This window comes from Hemiscyllium ocellatum, chromosome 15, assembly GCF_020745735.1.
Source record: "Hemiscyllium ocellatum isolate sHemOce1 chromosome 15, sHemOce1.pat.X.cur, whole genome shotgun sequence".
NCBI lineage: Eukaryota > Metazoa > Chordata > Chondrichthyes > Orectolobiformes > Hemiscylliidae > Hemiscyllium > Hemiscyllium ocellatum.
This window is the reverse complement of record NC_083415.1, coordinates 9,980,130-10,004,313: the sequence shown is the minus strand read 5'-3', so window position 1 is coordinate 10,004,313 and position 24,184 is coordinate 9,980,130. Positions and strand designations below refer to the sequence as shown.

The window sequence follows — 24,184 nt, the reverse complement described above, 5'->3', positions numbered from 1 at the left end:
TCAAACCCTCCAGTACCGGACTTGAAGCGTTAACGCTTTCCATCTCCGGAGATAATCAGTGTTTTCAGTATTCTCGTGTTTAAATAAAACAAAGATTTCAGGAGTAACTCTTTCATCCATTGAGTGACAAAAACGAGGAACGTGCCACCATATATTGTAGTTGAAGTTCTCCACTTCCCACACCTCCGCCTATAACCTTGACGAAGGTGAAGGCAGAGAAACACATAAGGTAGAAAGAAAGAAAAGTACAGGCAGGACGGCTCCTTTGGAACATAAATGCTGGACTGGATCATTTGGGAGGAATGGTCAGGGCATCTGCTCAGAAAGGACTACAACTCCCAGGATGCTACGCGGTTGAGTTATCGTCACAACTGCAGGCGGGGATACCGTTGATTGGCAACATATTCGCCAATCACTACTGGGATATTCGGGCAAAACAGGCCAATGAAACAGGAGGAGGGATGTTGATTGACAGCCCAGGCGGAGACGGTTGGAAGTTGGTTCAGGCTGAAGATGGCGCGGAAGCCGGAGCTGTTGATGAATTACCTGACTGAGGTGGAAGAGCTGGCGGAGAGTTTGTTGGCCGATAAACAGCAGGTACACTGCTGGATTGCGTTTCGGGTTAGGCTGATTTGGATCCTAGGCCCTTGATGCCCATGTCTATAGTGCTGGACCAAGTGTCCCTACTGGGCACAGGGCCATCTCCAAATGTGTTTGTGTTCAATGTCAGCCTCCCCAGGATAGATATAGACCAGGGTCAGAAATCTCCCAGCATCGTTGTCTTCAAATTCCAGACAGCAGCTTCGACTTGCACCAGCGTGACATTGCTGTATTCAGCACCAACTGCCTTGGGAGTTATTGGAGTAATGGACCGAGTGGTGGCTTGTGCTGTAAACTCTACGAACCACTTTTTATTCATTACTTCAAAAGCCAGCTGTCATAATGTGTGTCGAAATACCTTTGCTGTTCTATCTAGCCTAATGATGTATCAAAGGGTCAATTTGCTCTGCTGACCTGCAGGAAATTGGATGTTCAGGCTGGGCTGGGATGTCTCTGTCTTACAGGTTCAGTTTGCAGTTAGGAAGGCTAATGCAATGCTAGCATTTAGTATAGTGTATACTAATTTATTATTACTTGTATTTAGGGAAATAGTGAAAAGTGTTTAATTTGCCATACTCTGATGCAATTTTAATTTCAAATTTAAAAAAAAAACAATAAAAAATACACAAAAGAAATAATTAAGACAAATCAAAGATGCACCGTGTCTCTAGATTATTACACTAATGGAGGTATCAGCATAAAAGGGCCATTAACTGGACTTTGAGAAATATTTCTCACCAGAAAAGCGTAATGCATTTGATAACAGGAAGAGCCTTGATTAATTTCTACTCTTCCCTAAATGAGGGACTCATGATTGTAGTTGCAAGTCTGTCTACTTCCAGAAGAGCAGAGATGCATTGTTGAGGCTGTATAAGGCCATAGTCGGACCATATTTGCAATATTGTGAACAGTTTTGGGCCGCTTATCTGAGGAAGCATGTGCTGACATCGGAGGTGTCCAGAGGAAGTTTCTGAGAGTGATCCCAGGGATGAAGGGCTTGTTATTATGAGGTGTGGTTGAGGACACTGCTCTGAACTTGATGGAGTTTAGAAAGATGAAGGGTGGAACTCACTGAAACTTAGAGGATGCTGAGAAGTCTGGATAGAGTGTATGTGGAGAAGATGTTTCCACTAGTAAGAACAGACTACAATTTGAGGCCACAATCTCAGATTGAAGGGACAACCCTTTATAACAGAAATGAGGAGGAATTTCTGCAGCCAAGGTTTATTAATCTGTGGAATTCATTTCTGCAAAAAGCTGTGATGGCCAAATCACAGAGTGTATTTAAGACAGATTAGTTCTTGATTGGTAAGGGGATCAAGAGTTATAGAGAGAAAGCAGGAGATTGGGTTGAGAAACGTATCAGTCATGATCAAATGGTGGACCAGACTCAGTAGGTTGCTGCACCTTATGGTCTGAGGCATGAGTACTATGGCAGAAACCTTGTTGAGTCATTTACCACTAGATTGAGCTGGAGAGCTGGACCAGATATCTCATTCTTCTGTCTTCTGAAAAGTGCTTACTCCAGTGTAATGTTGGAGCTAATAGATAACCCCCCCCACCTCAGTTACTTTTCTCTACTGTAAACTGTTTCCTTAGCTTTCAACTGCAATGACTGTGACAAATTTATGGATTTTTCAACATTAAGATTGAGATTATTTGATTACCTGCCTCTGCAGTTTTTTCTCTTTTGGGAAAAACTGTGACATATGCAGCCTATTCTCAAGCCCTGAATTTGCTTCCTTCCCAGTTTTCCTCCTGTCTCCCATCATGGCCTCTCCAAGCTCAACTTGTCCATGAGACTAACTTCTTCTTGAACAATTCCAACTGACGTGTTGCACCTTTTTCCTTACCCATGTTAGCTAAGATTGTTTACAGTTTTCTCTCTTGACGTCCAGTCTTTCAAATCTGTCATCACCAAGACAAATCTGCTTATCTGTCCTTAAGTTTTTCCTATTATTCATTTACATACTTGGCCTCATGACATCATCCAAAAACACATCTGCTTTCACATGTACATATATTGTCAATCTTTCCTTCATTTCAATCTCTTTCAAGCTTCCGCTGCAGCTAAATTATCAGAATGCTTGCTTGAAATTTTTTCCCAATTAAATACTGCAAAGACTGAAATAATTGGTTTTGGTTCTTTCCATAAACTGCTCCTTTGATGTGATACCTATAGCTGTCCCTGTTACCTTCAAATGAACAGGACTGTTTAATTGATTTGGCCATGGTATGACTATTCAACCACACACCTATTTCATCATTAGGGCTGTCTATTTCCATCTCAATAATTTCATTCCTATCTTAGCTCATCTGCTGTTGAAACCCTCATCCTGGTCAGCCTCCCATATTCTGGTAAACTTGAGGTCACGGAAAATTCCATTGTAGATATCTAACTGTCACTATTCACCCATCATCCCTGAGCTTACCGACCAGCATTGCTTCTTTGTTAAGCATTTCCTCTTTTTTTTTTACAAAAAGAAATCCATCCTTGATTATAAATCCTTCTATGGCCTCACTCCTCCTTAACGTTGAATCTTTTCCAGCCATACAATCCTATGAGATATCTGCATTGTTCTCATTCTGACCTCTTGAGCATTCTAAATTTTAATAGTTCCACTTTGGTCATTTATGCTTTCAGTTTCCTCCTATGCCTCTCTACCTTATTTTCCTCTTTTTAAATCTTCTCAAACATCTGGTCATTTTCCCTAATATCTTCCAATGTGACATTTGTTTCATAATGCCTCTGGTGCGATTTGGGACATCTTATGACCGTGAAGGTATTATATTAATATTTGTTGTTATGTAAACACAATGGAGACTATAGATAATCTAAAAAAATTGCAAAAACATTTAATTCGAGTTATATTTTAGGAGAAAAACCTGATAAATGTTTCTTCAATAAAGCTTTGATTTCAGGGGTTATAAATGGATTCCTTCATGCTAAGCCTTAATTTTCATTTCAAATATAGTTAGTAGTTATTTGCACATTACATCTCTGAGCCACACATTATTTACAGATTATGTTGTCCAGCTTCTCACCAGAGCTGAAAACGACGATTGAGCACTTAGTGTAACCCTTTAGACTTCTGCGAGTGTGTTTCCATTACAGAAACCTAAATTACTGGAGAAACTCAGCCTAGCAGCATTTGTGGTGTTTTGAAGAAGGGTCATTTGGACTTGAAATGATAACTCTACTTTCTCTTCAGAGTTGCTGCCAGATCTGCTGAGTTTCTCAAGCAATTTCAGTTCTTTTTTGCAGTTTTCCAGCATCTTCAGGTCTCTGTTTTACTTTAGTGTGTTTTCATTTCCTGATTTAATTGAAATCTTTTCAGAAAATGTGCTTGGCAAACTACTGGAATTGAGAGCAGACAAGTCGCCCGGGCCTAATGACCTTCATCCTTGGGTATTAAAGGAAGTGGCAGCAGAGGTAGTTGATCCATTGGTTACAATATTCCGAAATTCTGTGGACACGAGAAAAGTTCCAGTGGATTGGAAAATGTTAATGCAACACCCTTATTCAAAGAGGGAGGGAGACAACAAGTGGGAAATTACAGACCAGTTAGTTTAACATCTGTTAGGAAATTGTTAGAATGAACTATCAAGATAGGAATATCAGGACATTTGGAAAATCAAAACGCTATCCATCAGTCAACATGGTTTTATGAAGGGCAAATCATGTTTGACTAATTTGCTAGAATTCTTCGAAGATGTAACAAGCAAAGTGGATAATGCGGATCCTGAGATTTAGTATATCTGGTCTTCTGGAAGGCATTTGATAAGGTGCCACACAAATTCACAGTATTGGATCATATAGGATTAGGGGTAATTTATGAGCTTGGACCAGTGACTGGTTGATGGACAGAAGACAGTCAGGATAAATGTCTTTTATTTTCTGGATGGCAAGAAGTAACTAGTGGGATACTACAGGCTTCGATCTTTGGGCCCCATCCATTTACGATCTACATTAACAACTTGAATACAGGGATAGAAGGCTTTCTAGCCAAGTTTGCTCTGACAGCCAATGACACATAAAATAGGCGCGTTTGTAAATTGCAATGAAGAAATAACCTTACACATGGATATATATAGGTTAGGAGAGTGTGCCAAAATGTGGTAGATGAAGTTTAACGTGGGTAAGTGTGAGGTCATGCGTTTTGGTTGGAAAAATGTGAAGGTGACCCAATATCTAAATGGGGAGAGACTTCAGGGTGCTCTGGTGCAGAGGGATTGGGGTGTTCTCGTTCATGAGTCACAGAAAACTAGCAGGCAGGTACAGCAAATAATAAAGAGAATGTTGTTTTTGTAGCTAAAGGAATAAAATATATAGGTAAGGAAGGATTTTTGCAACATTGCAAGGCATTGGTGAGACCACGAGGTAAATCCACACCTGGAGTATTCTACAGTTTTGGTCCCCTTATTTGAGGAAAGATGTAATGGCATTGGAGGTAGTTCATAGAGTCATAGAGGTGTACAGCACGGAAACAGACCCTTCGGTCCAACCCATCCATGTCGACCAGATATCCTAACCCAATCTAGTTCAACTGTCCAGCACCCAGCCCATATCCCTCCAAACCCTTCCTATTCATATACCTATCCAAATGCCTTTTAAATGTTGCAATTGTACCAGCCTCCACCACTTCCTCTGGCAGCTCATTCCATACACGTACCACCCTCTGCGTGAAAATGTTGCCCCTTAGATCTCTCTCACATCTTTCCCCTCTCACCCTAAACCTATGCCCGCTAGTTCTGGAGTCCCCCCACCCCAGGGAAAAAATCTTTGTCTATTTATCCTATCCATGCTCCTCATAATTTTGTAAACCTCTATAAGGTCACCCCTCAGCCTCCGATGCTCCAAGGAAAACAGCCCCAGCCTGTTCAGCCTCTCCCTATAGCTCAAATCCTCCAACCATGGCAACATCCTGATAAATCTTTTCTGAACCCTTTCAAGTTTCACAACATCTTTCAGATAGGAAGGAGACCAGAATTGCACACAATATTCAAACAGTGGCCTAACCAATGTTGTATACAGCTGCAACATACCTCCCAATTCCTGTACTCAATACTCTGACCAATAAAGAAAACATATCAAATGCCTTCTTCACTATCCTATCTACCTGTGACTCCACTTCCAAAGAGCTGTGAACCTGTACTCCAAGGTCTCTTTGTTCAGCAACACTCCCTAGGATCTTACCATTAAGTGTATAGGTCCTGCTAAGATTTGCTTTCCCAAAATGCAGCACCTCTTATTTATCTGAATTAAACGCAATCTGCCACTTCTCAACCCATTGGCCCATCTGATCAAGATCCTGTTGTAATCTTAAGTAACCTTCTTTGCTGTCTACTACACCTAAAACTTTGGTGTCATCTGCAAACTTACTAACTATAACTGTTATGCTCACATCCAAATCATTTATGTAAATGATGAAAAGTAGTGGACCCAGCACTGATCCTTGTGGCACTCCACTGGCCACAGGCCTCCAGTCTGAAAAACAGCCCTCCACCGCCACCCTCTGTCTTCTACCTTTGAGCCAGTTCTGTATCCAAATGGCTAGTTCTCCCTGTATTCCGTGAGTAACCTTGCTAACCAGTCTCTCATGGGGAACCTTGTCGAACGCCTTACTGAAGTCGATATAAATCACATCTACCGCTCTGCCCTCATCAATCCTCTTTGCTACTTCTTCAAAAAAACTCAGTCAAGTTTGTGAGACATGATTTCCCACACAGAGAGCCATGTTGACTATCCCTAATTAGTGCTTGCCTTTCCAAATACATGTACATCCTGTCCCTCAGGCTCACTGGTCTATAGTTCCCTGACTTGTCCTTACCACCCTTCTTAAACAGTGGCACCACATTAGCCAACCTCCAGTCTTCCGGCACCTCACCTGTGACTATCGATGGTGCAAATATCTCCAGCAATCACTTCCCTAGCATCCCATAGAGTTCTATGGTACACCTGATCAGGTTCTGGGGATTTATCCACCTTTATGCATTTCAAGACATCCAGCACTTCCTCCTCTGTAATCTGGACATTTTTCAAGATGTCACCATCTACTTCCCTATATTCTGTATCTTCCACGTCCTTTTCCACAGTAAATACTGATGAAAAATACTCAGTATCTCCTCCTTTTCTGCGGGTCCTCACAAAGGCAGTCTTACTGATCTTTGAGGGGCCCTATTCTCTTCCTAGTTATCCTTTTGTCTTTAATATATTTATAAAAACCCTTTTGGATTCTCCTTTAATTCTATTTGCCAAAGCTATCTCATGTCCCCTTTTTGTCCTTCTGATTTCCCTCTTAAGTGTACTCCTACTGCCTTTATACTCTTCTAAGGATTTACTCGATCTATCCTGTCTATACCTGACATATACTTCCTTCTTTTTGTTAACCAAACCCTCAATTTCTTTAAGAAAAAAGTGAGGACTGCAGATGCTGGAGATCAGAGCTGAAATGTGTTGCTGGAAAAGCGCAGCAGGTTAGGCAGCGTCCAAGGAGCAGGAGAATCGACATTTCGGGCATGAGCCCTTCTTCAGGAAAGGGCTCAATTTCTTTAGTCATCCAGCATTCCCTATCCCTACCAGCCTTTCCTTTCACAGGAATATACTTTCTCTGGATTCTTGTTATCCATTTTCCCGCTGTCCTTTTACCTGCGAACATCCGCCCTCAATCAGTTTTTGAAAGTTTTTGCCTAATACCGTCAAAATTGGCTTTTCTCCAATTTAGAACTTCAACTTTTAGATCTGGTCTATCCTTTTCCATCATTATTTTAAATCTAATAGAATTATCCCAGCTGGCTCGAAACTGCTCCCGCACTGACATCTCAGTCACCTGCCCTGCCTTATTTCCCAAGAGTAGGTCAAGTTTTTCACCTTCTCTAGTAGGTACATCCACATGCTGAATCAGAAAATTTCTTGTACACATTTAACAAATTCCTGTCCATCTAAACCCTTAATACTATGGCAGTCCCAGTTTATGTTTGGAAAGTTAAAATCCCTTACCTTAACCACCCTATTATTCTTACAGATAGCTGAGATCTCCTTACAAGTTTGTTTCTCAATTTCCTTCTGACTATTAGGGGGTCTATAATACAATCCCAATAAGGTGATCATCCCTTTCTTATTTCTCAGTTCCACCTAAATAACCTCCCTGGATGTATTTCCGGGAATATCCTCCCCCAGTACAGTTGTAATGCTATCCCTTATCAAAAATGCCACTCCCCCTCCTCTCTTGCCTCCCTTTCGATCCTTCCTGTAGCATTTGTATCCTGGAACATTACGCTGTCAGTCCTGTCCATCCCTGAGCCATGTTTCTGTAATTGCTATGATATCCCAGTCCCAAGTTCATAACCATGCCCTGAGTTCATCTGCCTTCCCTGTTAGGCCTCTTGCATTGAAATAAATGCAGTTTAATTTATTAGTCCTACCTTGTCCCCGCCTGCCCTGATTGACTCGCTTCTGTTCTCAACTATACCCGTCTCAGATTGATCTCTTTCCTCACTATCTCCCTGGGTCCCACCCACCCCCCACCCCACCCCCCACCCCACCCCCAATCTTAGTAGCTTAAATCCTCCCGAGCAGCTCTAGCAAATCTCCCTGCCAGAATATTAGTCCTCTTCCAATTTAGGTGCAATCCGTCTTTCTTGTACAGGTCACTTCTGCCCCAAAAGAGATTCCAATGATCCAAAAATGTGGCTCCTCCTCCTGTACACCAGCTCCTTAGCCATGCATGCATCTGCTATGTCCTTCTATTCCTGCCCTCAATAGCTCATAAAACCGGGAGTAATCCATATCTTACTACTCTCGAGGATCTCCTTTTAAAATTTCTGCCTAACTCTCTGTAATCTCTCTTCAGAATCTCAATCTTTTCCCTTCCTTTGTTGTTGGTTCCAATGTGGACAATGACCTCTTGCTGGCCCCTCTCCCTCGTGAGAACATTCTGTACCCTCTCTGAGACATCCTTGATCCTGGCACCAGGGAAGCAACACACCATTCTGATTTTTCGCTGCTGGCCACAGAAACGTCAGTATCTCGGACTAGAGAGTCCCCTAACACAGTTGATCTCTTGGAACCCAACATACCTCTCATTATGTTACAGCCAGTCTCAGTCCCAGAAATTGCATGTTCCCCTGAGAATCCATCAGCCCCTACATTTTCCAAAACAGCATACTTGTTTGAAATGGGTATAGCCACAGAAGGCTCCTGCACTAGCTGCCTATCTTTCTTACTTTTCCTGGAGTTAACCTACCTGTATGACTATCTGCGATTTCCCCCCCCCCCCCCCCCCCCCCCTTCCCTTAACTGCCATCCATCACATACCGTTGCTGTTGCAAATTCCTCATTGCCTCTAACTGTCTCTCCAACCGATCCATTTGATCTGATAGGATTCAAAACCAACAGCATTATTGCAGATATAATCCACAGTAACTTGTAAAGTCTCATTAAACTCACAGATCTGACAAGAAGAGCATATCACTCTACTAAAGGCCTTTTTTTTTCGCTCCTTTACAATTTACAGACCCAGAAAATAACACCATCTTATTCTACTACAAAACACTGCTCCAGGTTATCACTATTCACTTATCTGTTTCTGTGCTGTGACTTGGCCCAAATAGTTCCTCCCAAGATTAGTTGTGATTTTCCCAGACGCACTCCGATGTCCAGCGATACATGAATTCAAACAGCAAAGGCAGTAACTGTGCAGATTGAGTGTGGTGTCAGTTCCTTTCTGTCTCTCCTGCACTGAACTCACCATGTGCTTCTTTTGTCTGTTCTTCTCCCTTTTAAAACTGCTGTTGTTTTGACTTTTTTTTACTTTGTTTTGGAACTTCGGAAAAAAGAAGTAACAGCATATGAAACAGTAATTGCTGCTCCTGGAATTTGAAGAAATCACCTTCAACACCTAAAAATACCTCAAAAAAGGAACCGCTGTTACAACCAGAAATTTTTCCAATCCTCCACCTTGGATTCAGAGGAGATTCACCAGATTAATCTCAGAGATGAGAGGTTTGTCTTATGAAGAGAGATTGAATGATTTAGGTCTATACTCTCCTGGAATTTAGAACAATGAGGGGAGATCAAATTGAGAGATACAAAATAATAAAAGATTAAATTCTCTACAGTGTGGAAACAGGGCCTTTGGCCCAACCAGTCCACACTGACCCCCCAAAGAGTAACCCACCCAGACCTGTTTCCCTCTGATTAATGCACCTAACATTATGGGTAATTTAGCATGGCCAATTCACCTGACCTGCACATCTTTGGACTGTGGAAGAAAACCGGAGCACCCGGAGGAAACCCACACAGACATTGGGAGAATGTGCAAACTCCACACAGATAGTGACCCGAGGCTGGAATCAAACCTGAGACCCTGGTGCTGAGACAGCAGTGCTAACCGCTGAGCCACTGTGCTATCCATATGGACATGGATAAAATAGATGTGGAGCTGACGTCTGTGGGGCATGCTAGGATGAGTGGTCGTAGTCTTAGAATAAGGAGTAGCAAATTTAAAACAGAGTTGAGGGGAAACTACTTCTTCCAAAGGTGATTCTGTGGAATTCACTACCCCCAAAGTGTGATGGATGCTGGGATAAGGAGTTAGACAGATTTTAATTGTAAAGTGTTCAAAGATTATGTGGAGAAGGCAGGATCATAGGGTGAGGAGCATATCAGCTATGATTGAATGACTGAGCAGACTCTATCAGCCGAATCGCCTAATCCTGCTCTTCTAGCTTGTGAATTTATAATCTGCAGAGATAGCAGAACTCTGAGAGATCCATCTGTCAAGTTGGATTCAGATTGCTTGGTGCTCCTTGTTGGTAGGAGGAAGCTTTCTGGCAGGCCAGCCAGTACACCTGCCATTTTGATGTACACTTTCCTTTATGCTGCCCCCTTTTGACTTCTGAGTGGGAACTGATTTGTGACCTTTCCTCCTTCTGAAATTGTTCCACCTTGATGCATTAACCCATTTCAAGGGTTTTCTGTGATTTCATTCTCTTTGACCATTGTTCTAGTCTCCCCTATGTCCTCTAAGTCCTAAGGCAACAAACCATCATCCTCCTTTTGCTGTTCTATCCCCATTCCCACACCCCAAAAAACAATGATATTAAAGCTGATTCAGACCCACACGTTGATTGCAGACATTTGATTTCCAGGTGAGATCCATCCTCGTTGATTTTTTTTCTTATTCCCTCTCCTTATTTTCCATTTTTTATAAAGCTACCCTTGTATTCCAATGCCTTGCTCATGATTCATCTAGTCTTAATGATCTCCTCCAGTTCAAGCATTTCTTTGTTGTTTTGGGATTCCTGCTGGTCTTACAGACCCTTATCATCACCATTAGGAATGCATATTTTGGTCATTACTCCAGATGCGATTTAAAACCCTGTTACCCTCAAAGTGAGTTTGTCTGCCCTACCCAATCCCGTCCTACATAGACAGTGTATCCTATGAATGCCACCTTGAGGTGGCACACAGAACAGAAACAAAGCTGACACCACTCGTAAGCAATATAAAGATGTTGAATAAATAATATTTTATGCAGTTTCAATATAACCTTGTACCTTGACTAAAGAAGGCCACATGCCTTCCTGTCCGCCTAAGGTATTAAGCCATCTTCTAATTGGATCTGAAATAGATTATTTAGATCAAATTGATGTATGATAAAATCTAGTTTATAATTGTGGATAGAGATTGACTGACTGCTGTAACATGTGAACACTTAATATTATTGTATGTATGACCAAGAAGATGACAGAGGATAGACCATTTGGAGTGTGGACCTTTTGTTCATTAAGCAATTCCGATTTCAGTTCAGTGAAATATTTTCTTGTGCACATATATAGCAAACTTTGTACAATATTAAAACACTTAATTGGACAATTTAAATAATCAAGTTAAAGAAATCAGTTTGCTTTCTGAAATTGGTACCAAGGGGTACAAAGGACATGGGTAAAATGAATTGTACCTGAACCTCTGTATTTTCATCTGGTGGTTTTCAGATCGTTGACCTTGATTTGAAGAGAAATCAGAACCGTGAAGCACTGAGAGCCCTATGTAAGAACACTGAGAAGTCTGGTATGAATACCTTTTACTATCCACTAAGCTAAAGACTGGAAGAATGGTGGGAGTGAGGCTTGTCTGTCAGCTTTGAGAGTGGGAAAGCATCATTTAATGACAAAAGCCTTATTTAACTATATTTTTAAATTTCTGAATGTGGGAAGGCTAGCATTTATTGTGCATTCCTAGTTTGATCTCTTGAAGTTGGTGAGCCACCTTCTTGACCACGTGGAGGTACTCCATCTCAAAAAACCATAAAATGATCCAACATAAAAGGAGGTCATACAACCCATTGTTCTTTTGCTGGTTCTCTGGAAGAGCTATCCAGTTAGTTTTACTCCCTAGAGCCCTGTAATTTTATTTTGTCTCTACAACTATTTATCAAATTTTCAATATCATGTGGATTTTCTTCTTCCGCTGGAAGCAGTTTCCCTTTGTTTACTCCATCCAAACTCTTCGTTCATTCAAATTCATGAAATCAGCTTTTCTCCTTGACCTTAAAAAGCTTGTAGGGACAACAAATAAAGGTTTGGAAGCTTGTGGCCACAGCTTCCACAATATCCAGTCCTAAACTTCCCTCAGTAACCTAGAATCATCCCACCTGCACCAGATGACCTTTAAAACATTTTGGCTGCCAGTGCTTTTTTGACTCTCCCTTGACTATTATCCTGTCCCAATTTATCTACTCCACTTCCACTAAAGGAGTCCTGCTCAAATGCAATGACCATCTCCAATAAGAGATAATCTAACCACCACCCCTTGACATTCACTGAATCTCCCACTATTGTTTTGAATGTGTGGTGGTACTGTACCTTTTGAGAGTTGAAAAGCTAGCAAGGACTGCCTGACATAGCGCACAATGTTCTGAACAAGGTAACAATGTAACACTTGGTCGAAACTAATAGTACAAGTATGTTGCTGTGGAACACAAAAACAAATTTAAATTCAGCCAATCAGTTTAAAATATGCCCAAGATGCCAGAATCCAATCAAATTTGAATTTAGTATTTTGATAATATTAAAACCAATGAAACAATCCGATGTTTTGGGGTATAAAATCGGACATTTTGAACAGTTAGGGGGAGAACTGCCAAGCCACCAAGAAGTGCAGACTTCCAGCAGAACAGCTCTCTGAAAGGTACTATCTATAAAACGTTTGCGCAGTAGAACATTGAAAAGATGACAGAGGAAAATCTGCAAAGGAAGATACAGAAAGAAGATTTGATAGCTGACTGGTTTTGAAAGTTGAATTTTTTGTAAATCTTAATTAGGATTTTTTTTATCGGACCAGTATTGTGGAATGGGAGGTAAAAGATAGGTTTAACAGAATGGAGTTGTAAGGAGTTGTTGGTTTTAATATTCTCTGTTGGACTTAAATAATAAAGTTGTTAATTTTTACTTTAAATAGTGACCTCTGGGATAAATCTTTGCCTCTCTAATTTTAACAGATTACGGCACGAGGTGAATCTCTTCTGTATTGCTGGTTTAAATTAGCAGAGGGGTTTACCCTGTGTCATAACATTATCAATGTCCTTAGATTTATCATTGATTGATTGGAAATTCAATTGGACTTGCGACATAAACACTTCGGCTACAAGAGCAGATCACAAAGGTTAAGAATATTGATGGGAGTAACTCCCCAAAGCCTGTCCATCTATAAGACACAAGTGAGGAGTGTGATGAAATAATCCCCAGCTTCAACAACATTCAAGAAATTTGACACTATCCAGGACAAAGCATCCCATTTGATGGGCACCACATCCACAAACCATCCATTCACTCCACCACCAACGTTCAGTAGTAGCAAGTGTGTATTATCTACAGGATGCACTGCAGAAATTTACCAAGGACCCATAGCCAACATATTTCCATCTAGCAGGACTAGGACAACAGATACATGAGAATAAAATCACCTGCAAGTATCCCTGCAAGCCACTCTCAATCCTGATTTGGAAATATATTGCCATTTCTTCATTGTGGCTGGGTCAGAGTTCTGGAATTTCCTCCCTAACAGCATTGTAAGTCAACCCACAACAGGTGGACTGCATGGTTCAAGAAAACAGCTCACTACCACCTTCTCAAGGGCAACTCAGGATGGGCAGTAAATGATGGCCAGTCATTGATGACCATGTACCACAAATGATACAAATCAAACTATTGTGACAACTTTGGTGAATATGGATGTAGAGTTCTCAATTAGTATTTCAGCTAAGTCTGCGCTCTCCAGTAAAAACCCATTTTTTAGGTTCCTCATTAATCTTATCCAGGGTTTGACTATATCTTCATATTCATCTGCAATCTCTTTTTCTATTGCTTTCCAACCTCTACCTTAAGACTGCCTACAAGATCAGTTCAGAAGCTTTGAATTCTGTGAGGAGTAATTCACCTTCTGTTCCCTAAAAGAGATCTGTTGATCTTAATCTCACACATCCATGGAGAATATCTACAAGGTACAAGTCAAGAATGTGATGGAATACTGCCTGGATGAATACAGATCCAAAAGCACTGATGTTCAAAACCACATGGAATAAAGCAGCCCAGCACTTTATCCACCATTTTCAATATTTACTGTTCACCATTGATGCACAATTATAGCTTGTGTGTACTATCTACATATACTGAAGTTCACTAAGTCATCTCCAATAGCATTTGCAAACTTGTGAACTCGACCTCCTAAACGGACATGGGTAGCATGATCAGATAACCACCACTTGCAAGATCCCACTCTAAGCACTGCACCATCCTGATTAGAACTAAATTACAGTTCCTTTACTGTTGCCCTGGAACCTACTTCCTAACAGCATTGTGGATGTTCGTATATCCCAAAGATTGCAGGGACTCCTCGCCATATTCTCCAAAGTTATTAGGGATGAGTAGTAAATGCTGGCTTAGCCAGTGTTGCTCACATCCCATGAGCAAATGAGACAAACATCCGGGAAATTTTATCTTTGGAAGTTATACTTCTCCAATTCCCCTGAGACTGTAGCTAATATGTAAATATCTTTTTTTTTTAAAGATTTCTATTACTTATTTCTTGTTTCACTCACAATTTTTTTATTCTAAACCTCTTTAATGAGATCGCTTCAATTCTTATAGAAATTTGCATTACATTTTTCCTTGACTTTTTCCCTACCTGTTCTAATTGTGTTCACTGTTTTCTAAGGCTTTTCTGTTGATGTATGCTCCACTTGCCTTGCTTTCCCCAAGTGGTGATTCTTTCATGTGTCAATCCAGGTGATGAGTGTGAGGGGTGTAGTCAGTGAAATGCGATCCTGATTATTGTAATAGAATCATAGAATCCCAGTATGGAAAGAGGCCATTTGGCCTACCAAGTCTGCAGTGACCCTCCAAAGAGCATCTCAACCTGATCCACCACCCTGCCCTATCCCCGTATCCCTGCATTTGCCATGGCTAATCCATCTAGCCAACACATCCATGGACACTATGGATAGTTTAGCATGGCCAATCCGACTAGCCTGCCAATTTTGAACTGTGGGAGGAAACCCACACGGACACAGTATGTGCAAACTCCACACAGTCACCAGAAGACTGGACTCACACCCAGGTCCCTGGCACTGAGGTGAAACAGTGACAGCCACTAAGCCATCGTGCTGCCCATAAAAACACCCCAGATTAGACTTGAACCCACAACTCCTAGCTTAGGATCCCCATGCCTTATAAATTAGGCCATGTTGTCATGTTGTATCCCAGTGGTGCATGCGTGGTCTAAATTTAATTTCTAGACATTTAGAATACCTTGTGTTGGTTTGTCACTATCAATCCATCTTCTAGTATTAACTGATCAACTGACACCATGGGGAGGGATGGCCCAATAATGCTTTATGCATAAGGTAGACTCTGGATTAAACAACAATGTTTATTACAAAGTATTGAAAAGATAATTATATCATATGTACAATATATGATTGTCAGACCATATCTGAGGAAGGAGCTGAGCTCAAAGCTTGCAATTTCAAATAAACCTGTTGAATTATAACCTGGAGTTGTTTGATTTTTGACCTTGTCCACGCCAGTCCTACTCCAACATCTCCACGTCATGATTGTTTCTTGTGAGACATCAGTCTCAACTTAAGAATAAATGCACATTACTACTTTAGCTTCATGCTGTTAATATTAAAATAATTGTTTAGGAACCCTCTATAACTCTGAACTCATAGGAGACTTACAACTCCGGTTAGCTCCTCTCAGAATCAGGATTAGTGGCGCTGGAAGAGCACAGCAGTTCAGGCAGCATCCAAGGAGCAGCGGAATCGACGTTTCGGGCAAAATCCTTCATCAGGAATGCCCGAAATGTCGATTTCGCTGCTCCTTAGGTGTTGCCTGAACTGCTGTGCTCCTTCCAGCACCACTAATCCAGAATCTGGTTTCCAGCATCTGCAGTCATTGTTTTTACCTCAGTGTTCACAATATGCAATTTCCAGCAGATGTCACTAGATAGTCTATAGCAGCCTGTTGGCTGTAACTTCTCCCCACTGACTTAATGCTCTGAGACATATTGCATGGATAGAATTTTCTGATTTATCAAATACAAGAAAGTTATCAAGGTGCTTCTTGTAATATTGTATGTACAGTTTGGAATTGTTACCTTTTCTTTTGTTTCTCATTTTAGTATAGAAATATTGCCTTCAGGTTTTACATAAGACCATAAGATATACAAAGAGAATTAGGTAATTTGACCCATCAAGTCGTCTCCACCATTTGATCATGGCTGATATGTTTCTTAACCCTGTGTTGCTGCCTTCTTCCTGTACTCCTTGATCCCTTTACCAATCAAGAATTTAACTATTTATGTTAAATACACTCCATAGCTTGGCCTCCACAGCCTGCTACAGCAATGAGTTTCACAAATTCACTACCCTCCAACTGAAGAAATTCCTTCTCATTTCAGTTTTAGTGTTGACCCTACACTCTGTGAGGCTGTGTCCTTGGATCCTAGGCCCTCCTACTAATGGAAACCTCTCCATGTCCATTCTATCCAGGCCTCTGGGTATTGTGTGAGTTGCAATGTGACACCCCCCAACCGTCAACCCCACTTCCCCCAAAACCCATCAAAACTCCAACAAATACAGATTGAGTTCTCAATTTCTCCTTATATGACAAACCCTTCATCCCCAGATCATTCCTGTAAACCGCATTTGGACCCTCTCCACTGCCAGCACATCCTTCTTTAGATACAGGCCAAAACTGCCCTCAAAATTCCAAATACGTTCTGACCAGAGTCTTTTACAGCTTCCGCTGTACTTATCTGCTCTTGTATTCAAGCCCTCTTGAAGTGAATGCAAACATTGCGTTTGCTTTCCTAACTACAAATTGAAATTGCATGTTAAGCCTAAAATAAGGTTACCAAATCCCTTTTTGTGCATCAGATTTCCAAAGCCGTTTCTCGTTTAGAAAATAGTCTATGCTTCCTACCTTGCACTTTCCCACGTTGTATTCCATCTGCCACTTCCTTGCTCACTCTCCCAGCCTGTCAGTGTCCTTCTACAGCCTTGTGGCTCCCTCAACACTACCTGTCCCTCCATCTATCTTTTGTGTGATTTGCAAACTCACAACGATGCTCTCATTTGCTTCATTCAGATCATTAATGTATATTGTGAGTAGTTGTGGTCTGAACACTGACCCCTGCAGAATTTCATTCATCACCAGCTGCCATCATGAAAAGACCCTTTTATCCCCACTGTCTGCTTTCTGCCAGTCAGCCAATCCTCTATCCATTGCCAGTTACTTTCTCCTAATCCCATGGGCTCTATTCTTATTTAGCAGCCTCCTGTGTGGTATCTTGACAAAAGCCTTATGGAAATCCAAATAGATCACGTCCACTGGCTCTCCTTTGTCTAACTTGCTCGTTTCCACCTCAAAGAATTCCAGTGGATATGAAATCATGCTGTCTCAGCACTATTTTACCATGCACTTCCAAATATTCCACAATCTCAACCTTAAGAATGGACTCTAAAATCATACCAAAGACTGATGTCAGGCTAACTGGTCTGTAGTTTTCTGTCTTCTGCCTTCCTCCCTTCTTAAGCAGGGGTGTTTATATTAACCAGTTTCCAGTTCTCAGGACCTTCCTTGTTTCCGGTGATTCCTGAAAAATCACCAACAATCCATCTACAATCTCTTCAAGTTTCTCCTTTATAACCCTAATGTGTAGTCCATCTGGTGTGGGTTATTCTTCTTCCTTCAGACATTTTAGTTCCCCAGTACCTTCTCCTTCATGATTGCCACTAGTCTCACCTCTGCCCCGAAACTTTCTTGAAGTTTCTGGTATGCTACTGGTACTTTTCACTGTGAAAACTGATGCAAAGTACCATTCAGTTCCTCCACTATTTCTTTGTTCCCCATCACTACTTCTGTTTTCTCATTTTCCAATGGCCCAATGTCCATTCGTGTTTCCCTTTCAATTTTTAAATATCTTAAAAAAAAATCATGCTTTTTTTTATATTACTAGCTAGTTTACTTTCCTATTTCATCTTCTCTACCCTACTGCTTTCTTGGTTCTCCTCTCTTTATTTTAAAGCCATCCCAGTCCTTTGGCCTCCCGCTAATCTTCACCACATTGTATGCTTTTTCTTTTGCTCTTATGTTTCCGTGACTTCCCTTGTCAGCCACGGTTGCTTCATCCTCCCCTTTAGTTTTGTCTGCCTTGGTTGGAATTTCTGCTGTGCCTCCCAAATGATCTCCAGTAACTCTTGCCATTGCTGATCCACTATTTTCCCTGCTAGACTCCCCTTCTAATCAACTCTGGGCCAGCTCCTCCCTCATGTCTTTTTGTAGCTACCTTTACTCAATTCCCCCTTTTCCCAGGGTTGGGGAATCAAGATCTAGAGGACATCAGTTTAAGTTTAAAGGGGAAAGAATAAAAGGGAACCTGAGGGGCATCTTTTTTTTACACAAGAGGGTGGTATGTATATGGAATGAGCTGCCAGCAGAAATGTTTGAAGCGTGTACATTAGGAGCTTTTAAAAGAGTTTTGGACAAATACATGGATAGGAAAGATTTAGAAAGATATGGGCCAAGTGCAGGGAAATGGGATTAGCATGGATGGACATTTTGGTTAGCATGGTTTGGGCCAAAGGGCCTGTCTCCGTGCTGTAAGACTCTGATTCAATTAGGATACTGTTACATTTGATTCTAACTACTTCCCCTCAAATTGCAGGGTGAATTTTATGATCATATTATGCTCACTGCCCCCTACAGTGTTCATGCACATTAAGCTCCCTAATCAAGTCTGCTTCAATACACACCACCACATCTAGAATTGCCTGTTCCCTCATGAGTTATGCCACAAGCTGCTGTAGAAAACCTTCTTGTAGACTGACTTTTCCAGTCCACTTTCTTATTGAAATCCTCCATATTATTGTAACAGTGCCTTTCTTAAATGGCTTTTCTATCTCCTGATTTACTTTCTTTACCACACCCTGACTACTGTTAGGAGGCCTAGACACAACTCCCATCATGGTTGCTGCTTTTCCTTTGTGGTTCTCAGCTCTGCCCACACAGATTCTATGCTTTCTGACTCTATATCACTACTTGCTATTTGTTTTGTATACTGCTTACATGTAAGTACAACACCCTCAGTACTGTGTTGACTGTTCCCACTTCTCATAGTTGTTTCCTGATCTGCTGTGCCTGAAGTTAGATTCTTGACCTTCTCCACACTCTCTCCTGTTACTTGTGGAAATTTTCATAACCTCTGCTGAACCCTCCCCCACTTTAACCTTTTCCATAATTCTCCACGCAACTGAATTTATATTTTAAAAGATTTGTCTTGGTCTTTTAGTTTGTAGCCTGTTTAAAAGATTCTTGTATTTACCTTCGATCTGAAACTAACCTATAGTAGTCAAATTAGTAACTATCTTCAACCAATGGAATCTATGGTTTACTTCTGTCATTCTTTTGAATGGTTCCCTGATTCTGATCTTCAATTTATCCTGATTTTTAAAATAAAAATGTCACAAACTATGAGCCAAAAGAAAGCAAACAAAACGCACCTTCTACGATTTGTACTGAATTCCACATTGCTTCAAATTCTCACATTGCTTCCAAATTCCCCAAATTATGTACTCACCCGGGCTGTGTCTCACGCCAGATGTGATCTCTCCTTTCTGACCATGTGAAACTTAGTCATGTTAGGTCATCAAAGCTCAAGACCACTTAGATTGCTAACTGCTGTCTCTCTTTTTTTTTCCTCAGGCAATGTGATGGTTTGTTTTGGAAACATGTTTATCAAATTCCCCAATTCTAAAACTAGAGAGATGATCCAGAAAGGTATGTGTTTGTGTACAAGTTATTTAACATTTTTGTGTTTGAGTGGGGCAACTATGCTAAATGATGGAGTCCAAATAATATTAAACCAACTGACAGCATTATTTAAAAAATCCTCGTCTTTGGGAGAAAGAGGAGCTGAGCCCTTATTGGAGGATAAATTAGTTTCACATCAGAAAATTCAATGTGTTAAATTAGTCTTTGTGTTTGGATGACTACGAAAATAATCAACTTTAGTGAAACAGATATTCAGTACTTTATTTTCTTTCTATGTTTCTCAAAAACATTGTTCAAACATTCACTTTTTTAATTTTCTCTAACTGACTTGATGATGTAATATCTCCAAGTTTGCAGATGAGATAAAGCTGGTAAACTATGAGGAGAATACAAAGATGCGTTGGTGTGATTTGGACAATTTGGAAGAGTGGGCAATTGCAAGACAGAGTACAATGTGGATAATTACGATGTCCATTTTACTCTTTTTCAATTTATTGCACCAATTGCTGAAAGTAAGCATCCATGTGCAGCAGGCAACAAACGAGGCAACTTAAATGTTGGCCTTCATAGTGAGAGGGTTTGATATATCTTCCTGCAACTGTGCAGGGCCTTGGTCAGATGACATCTGTTGTGGTTCTGTTCGCCGAGCTGGAAGTTTTTCCAGCTCGGCGAACAGAACCACAACAACGGACACCCGAGCTACAAATCTTCAACCAGACTTTAAACAGATGACATCTGGAATACAGCATGCAGTTTTGGTGCCTTATCTGAGGAAGGATGCTTTCGCTATAAAGGGAATGTGGCAAAGGTTTATCAGATTGAATTCCCGGGATGGTGGGACTGACATTTGAAGAGTTGTTTAATTGGTTAGGATTGTGTTTGCTGGTGCTGTGAAGGATGAGGGAGGATCTTCTAGAAGCCTATAAAATTCTAACAGACTAGACAGGGTTGATGCAGGAAGGATGTTCCTGATGGCAGAGGAGACCAGAGGTTATAGTCTAAGGATCCACGTAAACCATGTAGGACTGAGATATGAAGAAAGTTCTTCACCCAATGAGTAGTGAGGCTGCGAAATTCATTGCCACAAAAAGCAGTTGCAGCAAAAGCATATAATTTCAAGAAAGAATTGAATATAGCACTTGGGGCTAAAGGATATTGTGTTGGATGATCAATCATGATCATGTTGAAAGGCAGAGCAAGCTCAAAGGACCGAATGGCCTACTTCAGCTCCTATTTCCTATGTCTCCGTTATTTTCTGCCCCACCATCTAAGATGAGATCAAGAACCCTTGAAAGCAGCTTCAGTTTAGTTCGATAATTGTTTTTTATGTTTTGGGATTTTTAACCTCTTTTTGGATAAAAGAACAAAATTAATTCTGCCTGTTGAAAGAGTACTGGGGTCATTAGTGAAATAGTTGAGACAATCAGATAGAGGCCTTTAAGGGATTCGACACAAGTACCCAAGAGAAGTCTGTACGTACAGAATGGGAAGAGGTCTTTGCGTGGATCAGTTGGCACACATAGCTTATGGCTGTAACAGGTTGAGCTAAGCAAAAATAACATGGAACTAGGGAACTATATAATGGATCTCAATAAGTGATGTTTTATCGGCTTGTATAAGTGATAATTTGGTAATGAATATTTACCTTGGTTTAACATGTACATTACTTTGATATTTCAGATCAAGAACAATTGGATAAAGAGATACATAAGCTTTATAAGCAGCTGAAAGTGAAAGTTAATCATTTGAATGAAGCTCAAGGTGACTTTTTAACCTGTTCCTTTAACTCTGTGTATGTGTTTTGTATACCTACAATTGCCTATGGCCTTTGATCATTTTAACCCTGTTTTCTGATCTAATTAATTTTGTGGAATGATGGGGCACTGTAATTGATATTGTTCTGTGTGGCAGAGAGGGAATGAACTCTGTTGCTCCTCTTTTAACATTTACGCATGAAGGTGTTCAGCAAGGAACAGATTTCCCACAATGGCCTGTTTTGTTCAAAGTTGCTTAGTTCACCTACATCTCTATATAATTTCTCACACATTTGTAAGGTCAGACAATACCTGAAATTTAATAAAACTGTTTGATATAAGGATGGTCAATTGAAGCTGACCCCTCTGGTGCCCTACATGTCATTGTAAGTAGCTGTTCTTCAAGATGTGTTTCTAAAACTCTGCTAGACAGATTATTTCAATAATTACTGAAGTAAAGTAATAGTTCTTGATATCTCCTTTTAAATTTACATCCTTCCCTACTTCAATTTGCACGAATGTCCAAAGCTTATTGTATCTAAACTGTCATGAGTTTTTATTCCTCGATTAAAATCCTCTAAACCAATTTCTTCTGTTTACTAACTGTAGTTGAATACTTGATAAATGGGTTTTTTTTTTCTCTTTACATTTGTACACCTTGGGATAGTCTTTCCAAGTCTTTCTTGTCTCTGTTCTTTCCACTATTTAACCATAGGCTATTGGTCAGTCCCAAGTGTGTGGTAAACTCACAGTATAATGTCTGGAGATCTGTTCTTGCTTACCTACATTACAGCCTGGTCTGCCAATGAGCCTTTTGAGAGGAAGAGAAAACGAATTTTTATCCTTGCCTTCAATCCCTGTGTGGGCTCACCCCTCTTTATCCTTCATCTTCTTCAAATCTTTAACACATTTTATTTTTATCACTCCATTTCTGGTCTCTTATATATCCTCAATTTTCTTCCATACCATTAATGACCATGATGTTTCTTCAAAACTTTTGTCTTTGACCAGAGTATTGGTCACTTGTCCAATTAGCTTTCATATAGCAAGGTGTCAAATTTTGTTTGATAATTCTCCTGTTAAGTATCTTGGAACGCTTTATATTAGTAAAGATGCTATACTAAAACAGTTGTTGTATATTTTTAAATATGGCTGACATCAAATAACTTGCTTGGGAGCTTACTTGAGGTCTTACTCGGTAAAGATAGCGCATATCTGAGTCCTAGAAAGGTATGGAGAAAATGAGGACTGCAGATCCTGGAGATCAGACGCAAAAAGTGTGGCACTGGAAAGGCACAGCAGGTCAGGTAGCATCCGAGGAATAGGAGAATCGATGTTTTGGGAATTCATGCTCCTCGGATACTGCCTAACCTGCTGTGCTTTGCCAGTGCCACACTTTTCAACTCACTAGAAAGGTATGTCTAAGTACCGCTGTAATATCTGTGGTGATGGGGATACTGTGTCAATTGTTGCTGACAATTCTGATTATCTTACTACTTGTGTTCCAGGAAAACCTGAACTTAAAGGATTCAATCTTTCCCCTTTAACTCAAGAAGAATTGAGTGCCATTGAGAAGACACTGAAGAGCTGAAAGTTGCTTATGCCTTGTAAATTGGTGAGAACTGGGCAGAATACCATATATTGGAGGAACAGCTACTTTGGAAACCATAGACAGCATGTTTGCAACTTGGGCCATAAAAGATGTGGGATTTTTTTTCCAACATTGCTCAAGTTCCAAGGTTTACCAGATCGCTTTCAGTGGGATTATGATATTTGAAATCATTAATCCTTGAATCATTCAAGAAGAGTGTCATTTTATCCATGTCTATTGGTGGCCAACTTCCTCTCCTTTCTTCCCAGAATTTGCCTGGGACTTGAACAGTTACAATAACTTGCCACAGCTGACTACTCGGCCAGTGTACTTTACGAATAAAATTGCTGGATTTCTGAATTAAATGCTGATCCTTTTCATAACTATCTTTGTTTTACATGCACTTGGTCTACAGAAAGTGGAGTCTTATTTGTGGCTTTATATAATAATTTGCAACTGTATAAACCATGTGTGACATTAATGCTTGATCACTTATAGTTACAATTCTGACTGAATGGCAAAATAAGGCAGTGTTTCAGTTTTCTGAAATAAAAACGGAAAGGACTGTGGATGCTGTAAATTGGAGACAAAAGTAGAAATTGCTGGAAAAGCTCAGAAGTACCGATGGAGAGAAATCAGGTTAACATTTCAGGTTAAGTGACTCTCCGAATTCAGATGCTGCCAGACCAGCTGAGCTTTTCCAGCAGTTTCTGTTATTGTCTTTTAGTTTTCCTAATCATTCTGGAAGAAGTAAAGTCTTTGACAAAAAAACTGGAATTCCCAGTTTCACTCCTTAAATTGTGATATCTTAGCCAATCTTGGCTGACAGCACAGAGATTTTAAATTTATTCCCAAAATATGGACATCACTGACAAGTCTAGCTATTGTTGCCAAAATGTAC

At 40.5% G+C, this 24,184-nt stretch overlaps 1 protein-coding gene across 1 annotated transcript; it reads left to right on the top strand.

Annotated features, from left to right (window-relative positions):
• The first annotated feature begins 468 nt into the window (after positions 1 to 468).
• pdrg1 (p53 and DNA-damage regulated 1) lies at positions 469 to 23,648 on the top strand. Its single transcript, XM_060836271.1, has 5 exons — positions 469 to 597; positions 11,599 to 11,674; positions 19,870 to 19,944; positions 21,619 to 21,699; positions 23,201 to 23,648. Exons 1-5 carry the CDS (start codon positions 514 to 516, stop codon positions 23,281 to 23,283), a joined length of 399 nt encoding a protein of 132 aa, XP_060692254.1. The 5' UTR covers positions 469 to 513; the 3' UTR covers positions 23,284 to 23,648.
• Positions 23,649 to 24,184: the final 536 nt, after the last annotated feature.